Source organism: Arachis stenosperma, chromosome 10, assembly GCF_014773155.1.
Source record: "Arachis stenosperma cultivar V10309 chromosome 10, arast.V10309.gnm1.PFL2, whole genome shotgun sequence".
Taxonomy (NCBI): Eukaryota; Viridiplantae; Streptophyta; class Magnoliopsida; order Fabales; family Fabaceae; genus Arachis; species Arachis stenosperma.
Genome location: NC_080386.1, coordinates 7,980,929 through 7,994,333, shown reverse-complemented (window position 1 = coordinate 7,994,333; position 13,405 = coordinate 7,980,929). Strand labels below are relative to the sequence as shown.

At 32.1% G+C, this 13,405-nt stretch overlaps 2 protein-coding genes across 5 annotated transcripts; one reads left to right on the top strand and one right to left on the bottom strand.

The window, feature by feature from the left end:
* The first annotated feature begins 185 nt into the window (after positions 1–185).
* LOC130955993 (probable inactive shikimate kinase like 1, chloroplastic) lies at positions 186–6,486 on the top strand. 4 transcript variants are annotated; one of them, XR_009076959.1, is made up of 10 exons: positions 186–479; positions 1,551–1,609; positions 2,396–2,450; positions 2,541–2,613; positions 2,704–2,791; positions 3,071–3,153; positions 4,826–4,925; positions 4,997–5,094; positions 5,202–5,266; positions 5,830–6,486. XR_009076959.1 is itself a non-coding variant. In XM_057883010.1 (10 exons), the coding sequence occupies exons 1-10, from the start codon at positions 275–277 to the stop codon at positions 5,896–5,898; spliced, it is 876 nt and encodes a 291-aa protein (XP_057738993.1). In that variant the 5' UTR covers positions 186–274; the 3' UTR covers positions 5,899–6,462. The 4 variants fall into 4 exon arrangements, 3 of the variants coding, with proteins under 3 accessions (XP_057738993.1, XP_057738996.1, XP_057738995.1); XM_057883010.1 differs by having other exon boundaries at positions 4,997–5,075; positions 5,830–6,462; XM_057883013.1 differs by having other exon boundaries at positions 1,569–1,609; positions 4,997–5,075; positions 5,830–6,455.
* Positions 6,487–7,571: 1,085 nt separating this feature from the next.
* On the bottom strand, positions 7,572–11,907 carry LOC130954774 (clp protease adapter protein ClpF, chloroplastic-like). The gene is made up of 9 exons (XM_057881536.1): positions 11,759–11,907; positions 10,970–11,359; positions 10,801–10,860; positions 10,256–10,350; positions 9,944–10,116; positions 8,883–8,995; positions 8,313–8,358; positions 8,126–8,166; positions 7,572–7,893 (listed from the first exon to the last, which is right to left on the bottom strand). Exons 2-9 carry the CDS (start codon positions 11,306–11,308, stop codon positions 7,762–7,764), a joined length of 999 nt encoding a protein of 332 aa, XP_057737519.1. The 5' UTR covers positions 11,309–11,359; positions 11,759–11,907; the 3' UTR covers positions 7,572–7,761.
* Positions 11,908–13,405: the final 1,498 nt, after the last annotated feature.

Genomic DNA, 13,405 nt, shown 5'->3' with positions numbered 1-13,405 from the left:
AATAGATACTAATTAATTAATAAATTAAAAAATAAATTAATTTATTATAAAAATTATTAAAAAAATAAATTTTATATAATTATTTAATTATAAACTAATCAACTGGTTCAATATGTAATTTACCCATTGAATCAATGATCTAATGACCAGCAGTCTACTGTGCTGCCTAGGCAGACAGTAGTTGAGCCCAGTCCCGCACCCAAAAGGAAAAATAAAAATTAAAAGTTCGGGCTCCCTGCAGTCGTGCCGTCGACCAATGAGATTGTGGTGTTGAATGGAGAAGGCTAGCAACAGTCTTGTTACTCACATGAACACCACACTCTCTTTGCCACTTCATTCTCACCTTTTATCAGCAGTTTCTTCTCACCAAACCTTCTCACATCACGCCCACAAAAGCTGCCTCCCACTTCGAGCTTCGCTTCCTTCTCTTTATTATTCCACACGCGGCCCACCTTCCCTCAATTGCGCAAATCCCGATGGTAATCTTCCCATTTCGATTAATGAAATTCCTCAACTTTTAATTTGCATCCATTTATATGCTCTTACTTTTGTCTCATGTATGTGATTTTCGGCGTTAGATAAAGTTTTGTCCCAAAGGGTTTTGCTAGGAGAGGATTTTTAACTATGTATTGAATATATTCCGATTTTGATGAAAGTCAGTGGATGTTTTTATCTGTTTCTTTATTTGTCTCAAAATTGATTTATGCAAAAATGCTACGGGCGCACCAAAAATCAGCAACCATAAGTTTGTTCATAAATACATGACTTGTTTAACTCATTTCAATATGTATTTTATATTCTAACATGTATTTTATACAAGTGACCGATTTTGTGACTAGTTGTTTGTGTTCTTCCAGAATGTTGTTATTTATGTAGAGTCCTTTTCAGTTTTGAGTTTTGGAAAGCACTGATATGGCTGTTTTAGTTTTTGAGTTTGGAGATTGTACTCTAATTAGTATTTCTTCCCTCTTGGAGGGTCAAGAGTTTGTTAATTATGAAAAAAAAAAGGGTAAAAGAACGCTGTTTGGATCAAGCTATGTAGCACGGACACACCAGATGAGCAACATGTCCGTGTCTTCGACAGGTGTCAGGGTCTAACAGACACTCGTATGACAGACAGTATGACACCTTATTTAACCAATTAGTTATTTCTCTTTAAAATTCCCTACACTTCAAACATGACTTAGATATAGTGTTAATAGGATTCAAAAAAGATATATTGGTTGTTTGAAAAATTTGGTGTGTCTGCCTGTGTTCTATTGTATTGTGTTGGTATCTGTGTCAATGTCAATACTCCACAGGGAGTAAGTGCTTTAACAGTTTTATAAGATGCTAAAGAAACTCACACTGCTATACCGTGGCACATTTTCAAGCATATTAGGTTTAATCAGTTAGGGATAATGATTAACAAGACTAAAATACGATAATTCTTGCATGCTCGGTGTGCCTAAAAGTGGCGCATATATGTAATTTCTCTGAATAAGTGGTAGAATGGATCTTGTTTGTTGGGAGCTAATGTGCTAATGTTGCATTATTCTTCTATTTTTCGGATGCTTCCTTAGCTACAGGGAGTAAGGTGGGTGCTGTGGATTCATCTCTTGCAGTGAAGGTGAGATCATATTCATTCTTGTTGAATTCAGTAGGAACTAGAGCTGACTTAAATAAAAAAACAAATTTATTGATCATAAAAACTTGTGTGAAAGAAATAACAAAATTACATGACTTACGAAAGCAGATTCTCTCTATCGGATACTGGTGATGGAATAGGGTTGAAGGAAAGGGATTAGCCTGCTATATAGAAGATAGGAGGGATTGAGTAATTGGAGCAGCTATGCGTCTCCAAAGCTGATTCCATTAATTTCATCCTATTACAATATTCTACTCACACCCTCATATCCTGATACACTTCTTATGTTAACACTTCCTCTTAAGGGGCATGTAGTTCGTGGAATGTTTTCACCTTCCTAGGATATGAATCTTACATTGAAAAATCATTTTGATGTAAATATAACTTATTTAACTTCATCACAGTTTCCTTTTCTCTGTTATTTAACAATGCCAACTCAGCACCAGTTGTTGAAGTTTGTTAGGAATTAGTTGAGCACTGGTTAGTGGTATTAAGCAAGTTTTAAGTTAGCTGATATTTCTTACAATGTCTATGACATCTGTAATTGTGTTGATTCATTTCATACAATCCCCCGTTTCCATTCCCTGTGATTGCTCTCAACTCCCTCTATCATTCCAATTCATCAATCTGTTCTTATCCCACACTAGTTGGGATCAGCTTCATAAAATACTGGTATATAGGAAATTTTCTACTGGCTTAAACTTGAAAGTACTCTTTTTTCCCTTTGTTGTGGATGGATATACACATTTGAACTAAGTTTTGATTCAGAAACAAGCAGCAGATGTATCCCCCGAGCTAAAAGGGACTTCTATTTTTCTGGTTGGTAAGAATGGCTTATAATGCAATTAATTGCTTTGAAAGTTTGTTGCTTATTATGATGCCATTAACTTTGTGTGTCTACTATTTGATAAAGGCATGCAAAATTCCCTGAAAACCAGTTTAGGAAAGATGCTAGCTGATATGTTGCGATATTATTATTTTGACAGGTATCTTTCTACTTTCTGATAAAAGTTTTAAAGAATTAAACATAGCTCCAGAATGTTACCGAAACTTGATATTTTATTTACTCTATTTAGTGATAGTTTGGTTGAAGAAGCTGTTGGTGGTGCACCTGCTGCAAAATCCTTTAGAGAGAAAGATGAAATGGCCTTACATGAATCTGAGGTGATTGTATTAGACTTGTTTAAAGGTGATGTGCGTCTAATTGGATACCTGCCAAACTGTTACCAAGTTTCTATTGTTAGTGATCCATGCATCAGAACATTGTGTACCTTAACAAAGCTAACTCTTGAAATTAACAAGGTTTACATGCATCCTAAAATCTGCTTCTGACTTCTAAGTTGATAAGTTTGAATATAAGTTACTTATGATTCACATGTCAAATGGTCCAGAGTTGTTCAATCAGAATACGAGATACTTATATTCACATGTCAAATGGCTCAGACTGAAGTGTTGAAGCAATTGTCATCTATGGGCCGACTAGTAGTTTGTGCTGGCAACGGTGCAGTTCAAAGTTCAACTAATCTGTATGGATTTCTAATTCCTGGCCAGATCTTTTTTTTTCGTCCTTTAATGTTTTTGCTGGAGTTTGGAGTTTGGTTTTCTTGAATATTTAAAAACATGTTAATCACCAAAAGGGATTTAAGTATAAATGGGCTAAGTACAAACATGATTCATAGTTGGGTGCAATGGCATCATGGGAGAAGGCTGTAGGCTGCATTTGGTTATTGTCAAAGGATAGTGGGGACCATGACATGTAGGCTCCGTTTGGTTTGTGTATGTATTGAGACATAGACATTAAGACATATACACTTAAAACATAGACATAAAATATTTGTGTTTGTGTATAGTGTTTGGAAATAATAGACATGACACTAGTGTAGTGTCTAATATTATGTTTGGTTGCAAAACACAAGAACACTACATAACTGAAAATGACTATTTTATCCTCATAAATTAAATTAGGGTTTGTAAAAGGAGGAGATATTTGGAATTTTAAAAAATCAATGAGGATAAAATAATCCAAAAGAAAAAATTTAGATCTGTGTCCATGGCTTCAATTCCGTGTCTCATCAATTTAGTGAGACACAAAGAACATGTATATTGTGTATGTTTATGGATATGCGTGTCTCTCTCATTTTTGTGTCTCACAAACCAAACAAGGGACACGTTCCACATTGTCCATGTCTTGGCCAAACACACACACTAAACAAACGCTTTCGTAGGGATAAAAGACATTTGGTCGCACTAGCTCTTAAACTAAATTATATCACAGTTTATGTAGTCACAATGTAACTCGGGTCGTCTCTTGAAGTAAGGGTGTATTGTAGTTGATTGGATTTAAAAAGGTTTTTGATTTTGTGCAAGAAAATATAAGACAATTTTAAGTAAGATTGAAAAGAAAATAAAGTTAAAGATAGTTCAAGAATTGGAAATTCTATCATGAGGATTCTTATTGGTTGGATAGCTTATTCTCAACTTGACATTTCATCAAACATAGGGCATGCATAAATCAATTCTCTATAATTATAATCTCTTGATTTTTTCGTCAAGTCTAAACTAGCAATTAGCAATCAAGAATCAAAATGAAAGTTTTAGAGTTTGAGTTTTCCTTTCAATGACTCCAAATTTAATTCGATCATTGTAGCCCCCTTGTAATGCATGTTATCTTAACTATGTGTATGTATTTCAATGTAAACAAAAACATGTTAGTGGTACTAGTTGGATATTAAGACCAAATACTTTTAAAATAAAGGCAAAATTCATATAATTTATCAATTATCACAATTTGCTGACAAAATATAGAATCAAATAAAATTTCATGAAAAGTGGGAGAACATAACTCAAAATCTAAAAATGAATACAATTATAATTCAAAAATTTGAGTTCTATTACCAGGACATGGGATAGAGAGGGAGAAAAATGTGTTCAACGAGACCACCACCATGTATTCCCAACATGCCTTCGTTTCTTTTTAAATATTTTTCCACTTTACCTTTCAAATTATTCTGATGTTAAGCTTTGTCTATTATAACCAAATATGATTTAGACACAATTTTGTCCTATCCCCACCGTCCTGGAATTGAAACCAAGTGTAGCTTTGTTGTATGCCTTCCCCATGTTCGACTAATCTTGTTCTTGTTTATTCTGTCAAAAAGCTATTTTTTCATTTTTCCACTTGCTGTTACCTTGACATAGGGCACTTCTGAGACACGGGATTTCCTTGTGGATAGATGTTCCGCTAGACATCATGGCTAGGGATGTATGTGAAGCATCATCATCAGGATCTTACCCTGAGGTTGATTCATTACTCTTAACTTTACAAGCTAAAACTTTCAGTAAATCTTATTGTTTTCACGAACCATATAGGTAACAGATCAACTAGCTGCACTATACAACAAATACCGGGATGGATATGCTACAGCTGATGCAATTATTTCAGTTCAAAGTACGTAGCAACCTTCCTGGTTGGTAGTATTCTGATTTTTCTCCCAGCAGAGAGAGAGGTCTTGAAGAACTGATATATGGTTTACGAAGTTTGTCTCCAATATTGATGGCTTCTATGTTTTTGCAGAAGTTGCTTCTAGGTTGGGGTGTGATAATTTTGATGACATTACAATCGAAGAGATGACATTAGAGGTTAACCTTCTTGTTAAAGGAGCAAATATCCATTTTGCATCTCGAAAGATTACAATTTTGACAAAATGAACGCTAAAGAATGTAAATGACAAAATAACCTCCAAAGATATGCTCTAATGGACAAAATGAACCAAACATTTAGTTATTTTACTTATTTAAGTTTGATTCATTTTGTCAAAATCATATCTTTTGAAGTGCAAAATGACTTTTACTCTGGTTAAAGAATACAAAATTAATTTGAAGCATAGTTGTACCTATAATACCAAATCGATATTCGAAAGATTATGCAGCCGACAAAATAGATCCCAGAAGAAAGAAAGTCTCCTGTCTTGTTTGAAAGAGTATGAATGTTTGACAAAATGGTCATGGTTGGATATTATGCTTCTTCACGACTGCCGTGATTTTATTCATAGTTAGACCATTTTGTCAAACATCTATAATCTTTCTGATGCCACGGGTACTGAATTAGTGTTCGCCACCATTTTTAAACTATCCAAATTGACTTAATGCTGCTATGTTTTGGTTGATTAGTATTATAATTCTCAATATCTCATTAATTTTAGGCGCTAAGGGAGATCCAGAAGCTGACTAGAGTGAAGAAGATGCTGGAAGAGGCTGCAAGACCTTTCTAATCAAACATGGCTTGTTTCATGTCTTATCTTGAAATTACTTTCGATTAGTTGTTTTACTTGAAATGATGTACCAAGGGATTTGTTACTATATATTGTTTTACTATATATAGCTCCACACTAAGAGAGTGGCGGATCATTACATAACAAACCTTTAGTAGTGATTATGCATTTTTAAACAGTTGCACAAACACGACAAGCAAGCTTGGAACACTCCAAAATGCTCGAGAAATTTTGGAAATAACACCTCCCAAATCAAGTAAACACGTAATATTTCTATTCCGAGGGTTACCTAAAACTAGGTTGTTTTTGGGCCTAAACGTGAGGTCAAAGCTTCTTTAGGGGCATCGTACGACTTGCACGGGAGTTGAGGTGTCGCCGTCCGAATTTTTCATGAGGAGGTGGGGGTGATATCAGTAAAAGATTCTGATGCTTAAATTAGCATGGGCTTTAAGTAATTTTTTAGTAGATTAGGATTTGAATATATTTGAGAGGTGTCAGTGTATTTATAGTGGAATAGATAACTACCTTTTTAAATAGTTTCACCTTTATTGGTGGGTAATCGTTTCTTTTATTTTAGGAGTATGTTACGATCATCTCCCTAAATGGGATAGAGATAGTAGGAGAGATTTGGAAGATGTAGTTACTTATTTAGATAAGTAAGGTTGGACTTCCTTGTCGTGTCCGACCTCTTTAAGAGGTCAAATAAGTGAAAGAGGTCACTCTTGATGGACCTTTATTTTTAATGGGTCTGACTTTGTTTTGGATTAGAATATGAACAATTTTTAACCACAAAATCCTTGTACTTGTTCGTCCCTTTGGTTTGTTCTCCTTGGATGTACCTGAATCCGGTAAAATCAGTTCTTGACTCGGATTTGGTTCTAAACATTTATCGAGTCTATTTGTAAGAGGTGAATTATACTATACAGATCAACTTGTATAAAAAGAGAATGATATTTCTTTTGCAAGAATGCTTGGGCTACACGTGGAATGAGAATAAAGTAGCCGGATAGATCTTGACTAAGCTTCTGAAAGAGTTATATAAACTCATAACTAGTTTGGTAACTAGTATGATCAAACTGTGGCTATCAAGTCAACCCATAATAATACAGATTTGTAAGAACGACTATTACATGAATGAATCCAGTTTTTTTTTTTTTTTTTTTTTGGTCTTGGAATGAATCCAGTTCAAATGCATATAGCATTCCTAAATATTTGGGCTTCCACTAGTTACTAAATAAATAAATAAATAAGTAAAATAAATTCAATTTCGATGCAAAAATGAACTAACTCAAAAGTATAAAAAAATTATTTTAATTTTTATAAAATATTTAAAAATAATAAATAGCTTAAGCAAAATAAAATTTTTGCGTTAACAATGCTAGTATAATATACAAATGAATTCCCCAAAGTAAAATGAAAAAGTAAAAAATATTTGAATAATTTAAAATATATTTTTATTTTAGTCATTTATCCTTGGCTATATATAATTTGTTAATAGATTAAAAGATTAAATTTACTACTTCTCATTTTAATCCAAAGTTATATATTGTAACCCAAAAACCCAAAAACCCAAAAAACGACAATAATATAGTTCAAAATATAGTATTTCCGTCGTTAGTGCAGTTTATTCTTTCCATAGTTTTAGGTACACAATTATATTTACACAATCACCATTTTAGGATGACTAATGCTATATCCTATATGAACTTAGTTTTGATCCGACGAAAATAGGAACAAATAGCATTTTTACACAATCTTTGTTTACAAGCATATATACATGGACAGTAATATTAGTACTCTCCGCAGTGACTACTATAAAGGCATAAAAAATGAATGTAATCTCATTAGCAATCAAGCCTTCCTTCAATCTTCATCATTTGGGACTTCGTGCCGCGGTCTATTGTACTTCTCTCTCAGTTGCTTGATCGGGATGAAATCTCCAGCAGCATCCATTCCATAAAAGAGGAAAGAGATGTACGGATGATCAAACCTTTCCTGCACATCATTAAAAGCACCATTTAAATCTCGTCCTCAGAAGATGTTATAATGTTCTATCATAAGCCCTATTTAAATTTAAAGCTATCATCTTTATTTTTGTGATTTCTTGTCTTGAAATCCCCCTCCCCAAAACCAAAAACAAAAACAAGAAAAGTTTGCACCAATGGATTGTAAATAACATCATCATAAATGTCTTTGAAGTTTCAAGAATTGATCTAGATCTACTCACCATGTCTGGTTGATCAGGGATTACAAGATTATCCTCTGCGACTGCAATTAAGTTAAACATATCAATCTGCAGGTACTTTGTATTCAGAAAGAAAGAGAGTATCATGGAAACTAATACAACAGTTATAGTTATAGCATTTGGTTCAATGGTGAGTGATATGCAAAGAATATTAATAAAGCATCTTTACCATATGCTACCAATATGTTAGGATCAGCACGCACGTCAACAAGTACCTGAATGTTAGACAAAAGGGAAACCATTTAAAGACCAGCACAATTCTTAACAATGGACAAAATAAAGACAAATTGATCAACAATAAACACATTTCCAGTGTCAACGGTTTGAAAACAGGTACTCTTGAAAAGTATGATTTATCTGAAATGTGGATTTGGAATGAAGAGAAACAATTTAAACAAGCAAATGGTCCCCCCCCCCCCCCCCCCCCCCCCCACAGATGATATCACCAAAGACAATCATACAATAATGTACACACAACAATTGGTGATGAAATATATTCTTGGAATAATTGAAGCAACATTATTCATAATATGCTGATTTTGCAAAACAAGATGCACTATGTAGATGGGTATCAATTGATATTTTTATGCTGACTGAACAAATATGGATTGATCAGAATTGAGAAGTACAGGACGAATCAACTGTTTAGAAAGTCAAAGTATAAGCTAAAATTAAAATGATCCTCATGGAAAACAAGAAAACAATATAAATGAAAAAGTTCATGCTGAGGTAGACGAACCTGATAAAATGGTTGAGCCGAACCACGAGATAACTTCTTAACCTGGGCATTTTCCATCCATGAAGTTGATTCATAACATACTGGATCCATTCCAACTATCACAGCTCTATAGCCTGCCATGAAGGTTGAGTAATCAAAAAATGTGGTGAGGTAAGGTCATAAGGAAATCAAATCTTCCATTTTAATGGGATATTTCACCCAATATGCATGCATTCATATCAGAGACACCAAATTACAAGGTGATGCTAATCAAATTCTTTTGAGTGAATAACACAGATTTGATATCCTCCAAGGCATTTGGGATTGAAAATTATAGTTTCATAATCATAACTATGCTCTTATCTTGTATAGTAAGATATATGATCACTAACTAATATTAAAATGAAAGTATGTTACCTGTAAAAGTAACAGAACCCGACCATACTTTTGGCATTTTAAAGACAAACAATGCAATATACAACCCTAAAACACTAAACACTAAAAGAACTTAAGCACAAACACACTAAACACTAAAAAGGTCATCATAAGTCATTAGTAACCTGTGAAGTTTATTAAGGTGTGTATAAAGCAAATGAGTAATTGTGAAACCGATATTTCAGAACAACGAAAATAGAACAATAGTAGCCAACTCTGATGTGATACCACAATTATAAATGAAAAAAAAAATCAAGCTATGACGGTTGATTATTTGTAAAGAAAAGTTCGAAACTAAAAGACTAAACTGTATCGTTGAATTGCATAGGTAATACAAATACACCAAGTCATACTTGTACCGCAAGATACATATGTATTTAAGATAAGTATCACTAATAGGTTAAATTGTACCGAATCATGAGATATATATCGTGAATTGTAAGATACTACCATGCTTCAGAGTACAGCCTAGTCGCAGCATTGTCATTAGATTCCACTGTAAAATGGCAATGCAATTAATAATAATTTGTCTTATTCAATGCAATCCATTTTCATAAGGAACATTGCTGACTTTTGATTCATGTATTAGACCTCACTTGGTGAAATAAGGTTTAGTTGTTGTATTCAATGGAATGCATTTCACTTACCAAAAACTTTATTCCTCACTTTTTGCCCCAACCGAAATGCAAATTGCATATTTTTATATGCTAAAGCTTTAGCTGACGCAGCTAGAGACTCAGCCTCAAGTTTCGAAATCTCATCGCGTAATTCAGCAGCCAAGGCATAATCTTCATTCTCAATAGCTTTCTGGAGATTAGAACTGCAAGGGCAGACAGAACCATTTGCTGTCAGTGATTAATTTGACCAACACTTTATGTGGAAGATGAACAACGAAAATATATAAATATATAAATTGATAAAAACAAGTCAGTTGGATACAATGGACAAAGAAACCTTACCGAAGAGTTATAATACTCAAAGCTTTATCTTGAGCTTCACTTTTCGATGAGAGTCCCCTTTTTGACAGTTGTTGATTGATGACCTCTGCTTCAACCTTCCAAAAATACTTTTTTATCAAGCAAACTGCAAATAATTCAATGCTACAAGTCATAAAATTCAGAAATATAGATTAAGAGAGACACACTGACACGTGCTATAGCTTCATGTTATATACTTACAGTGAGGCTATAGTCATACGCATAAACTCAAGGTAGAGAAAAAATGCAATAAAAGAAAGCCACGAACAGAAACAGAAAAATGTCAATTCTACTTTAATCAAACATGTAAACAAAATTCACAAAGCTTGGTAACTTTTGTAAGCTATGGCATTGTCCAACAAAATTTTTTTTTTCTTTTTTATTTTCAGCTGCTCAAACCATGCTTTGAAACTACAATCATGCTTGAAATATAACTCAATGCTTAAACACATTGACATGAATTGAAACATAATTTACACACTCAGACCACATTTTAGTGCACAAAATGAAATCCAATTGCTACTAACCTCAGTAAGTTTGTTCCTCAACTGCTTCGCAATGTCATATTCCTCCATGTTTAAAGCATACTGACATTCAAAATTTCTCAAACAAATTAATCATTAAGATAAGCTCCTGAAAATCTAAGCAATGCAATAAATGATTGACTTGCCTATAGAAGTATAAAAGAAACCAGACCTGAACTCTTGTGGCTAAGTCTAGCTGAAAGAAGAACAACAATATATCCTCATTAGCACTCTCACTGTGCTCAGAACTTGCATCCAACCCTTGCTCACCCCTTCCAAATAACCACCCAGCTTCGGCCTTAAAATCACGATACCTCAACACATAACAAGGGTACCCAACTAAGAACAAACTCTGAACACAATGATTCCAAACACAGTATCTTCCATTGACAGAGGCCATTTGGGATCTCCTAAATGGCTTAAAAGGTTTCATCAAAGATGGGGAGAAAAAACCATATTTCATGCTCTTTCCACAATTTGCCAAAGTGCTCATTGTCACAATTTGCACCATCCCTCACCAAGAAAAAAAGGGTATGGCAGAAAGAAAATTACAAGAAAACACCTGCATTAATATCAAATTTTCAATACATGAAAGGGAGTTATGAAGCTTCAAAGGCATAACATGCAGTCTCAAACCCTAACCACAATAATAATAAACCAATGAAAGGTTTGCTTTTGATTTTGATTTTCCTATCTAAAATTAGCATAAATTTGGACCAATTAGACTTCATTTTAACAAATTCTTATCCGAAGGAGATTATTGATGGCTGAACTCTGAAGTAGAAAAATAAATTTGCCTATTGTGCGGATCAGTACTTTTTCCCTTTTACTTTCTTCATTTTTGCCAACAAGAAAATCAAAGATTGGGTGGTTCAAATGCATCATCCATGAAGCTATATGCAGTGAAAATTTCTTGAAGCAGCAAATTATATTTTCTCGGGAAACAAAGAAAAAAGATTACCACAAGAAAGCAGAGAAGAAACAGTTGGAGCAGACGAATTTGAATGGTGTCAATGGCCTCACAGAATCAGTAAGGGAGGAAAGAAAACTACGGAAGGTTGAAAAGGAAAAAGGGAGATTGCGGTGACATACTGACATGGGTTTTATTGGCGAACTTCTAAAAAGAAAAAAAAAATTTAATGACTCTTAAAAAAATTAAAAAGAAAAGTAAAACTAACGGTAAAAGAAAAGGTAATTTTTTTAATCTTAATCAAATTTATTAAATACATTTTTAGATACAAATTGACAAATTTTAGATACAAATTGATAAATATTAAAATTATCATAAAAATTTATATAAATTTATTCTCTTGATTAACTGCTATTCTAAAATTACATTAATTAATAAAATTTATATATTAATATTGAGATATTATTGTTTGAGGTATATATTTTACAGATATCAAATTAAAGTATTAAATTATTTTTTAATAATTTTAAATTATTTATTATTTATTAAAAAATTTATTTTTTATAAATTTTTAATAATTTATTATTATTAATTTTGAGTTAATTTTAATATATTCTTACTAAAACAACATACAAATATATGTTGATAAATTTAAAATTACTTAACTTTTTAATTTGACATTAAGTATATATATCTAGTTTATTAAACAAAGTAAATTAACAAAAACGATTAATAACTATTTTTGATTTAATATACTTAACAACCAATTAAAAAAAATAAAAAATACACATCATGCTATTTTTTTATTAATTAAATTATTATAATTTAAATTTATTTTAATAAAATAACTTAAAATTATTATTTTAATTTTATCATGTAGATGGCACATACACTTGTTTGTTTTTATTAAATATAATTTTTTTAATTATTTAATAATCATCCAATATTTGTACTCGTATTCTAAAAATTTCAAAAATTAATTAGGTAGTACTCATAATTAAACATACGATAAGACGAATATATTTATTTTTATTAGATTAAATTAGATCGTTAATTTAAATTATATTTATCTAAATTTTAAATTAAAAATTTTGTAATTTTTAAATTTTAAATTATTTAAATAATATTAAATAAAATAAAAAATAAAAAAATCAAACCAATACAACACTATTTAAAACATTATATCAACATTATTTTTTCTTATATAAAAAGTCACAAATTCTATAATTGGATAGGATTATATCGAATTTTCAAAAGATTTCATGCAATCTAGAGGCTAATTTTTTTTTATATTGGAGGAGTGTGTGAGTTGTGCTTGGTTATGGTGTATACAGATGTTAGACACAGGTGTGGGATAGGAAAAAATCAAAAAATCGGACCGTCTGAGTTTTTTGTTAAAAAATTTGTTGACCACAAATCAGACCGTCCGATTAGTTTTTGTTTTTTGTTTTTTATTTAAAATCAAATCGGACCCTCCGTTTATACTTTTTTTTCTTAAACTGAAAACGGACCCTCCGTTTATACTTTTTTTTCTTAAACTGAAAACGGACCCTCCATTTACAATTTTTGTTTTTTTATTTTTCTTTTAAATGAAAACGGACCCTCCGTTTTTAGATTTTTCTTTTTTTTAAATCAAAACGGACCCTCCGAATTTTATTAAAAAAATATTTTTTTGTAGATTCTCTCTAATCGAACCGT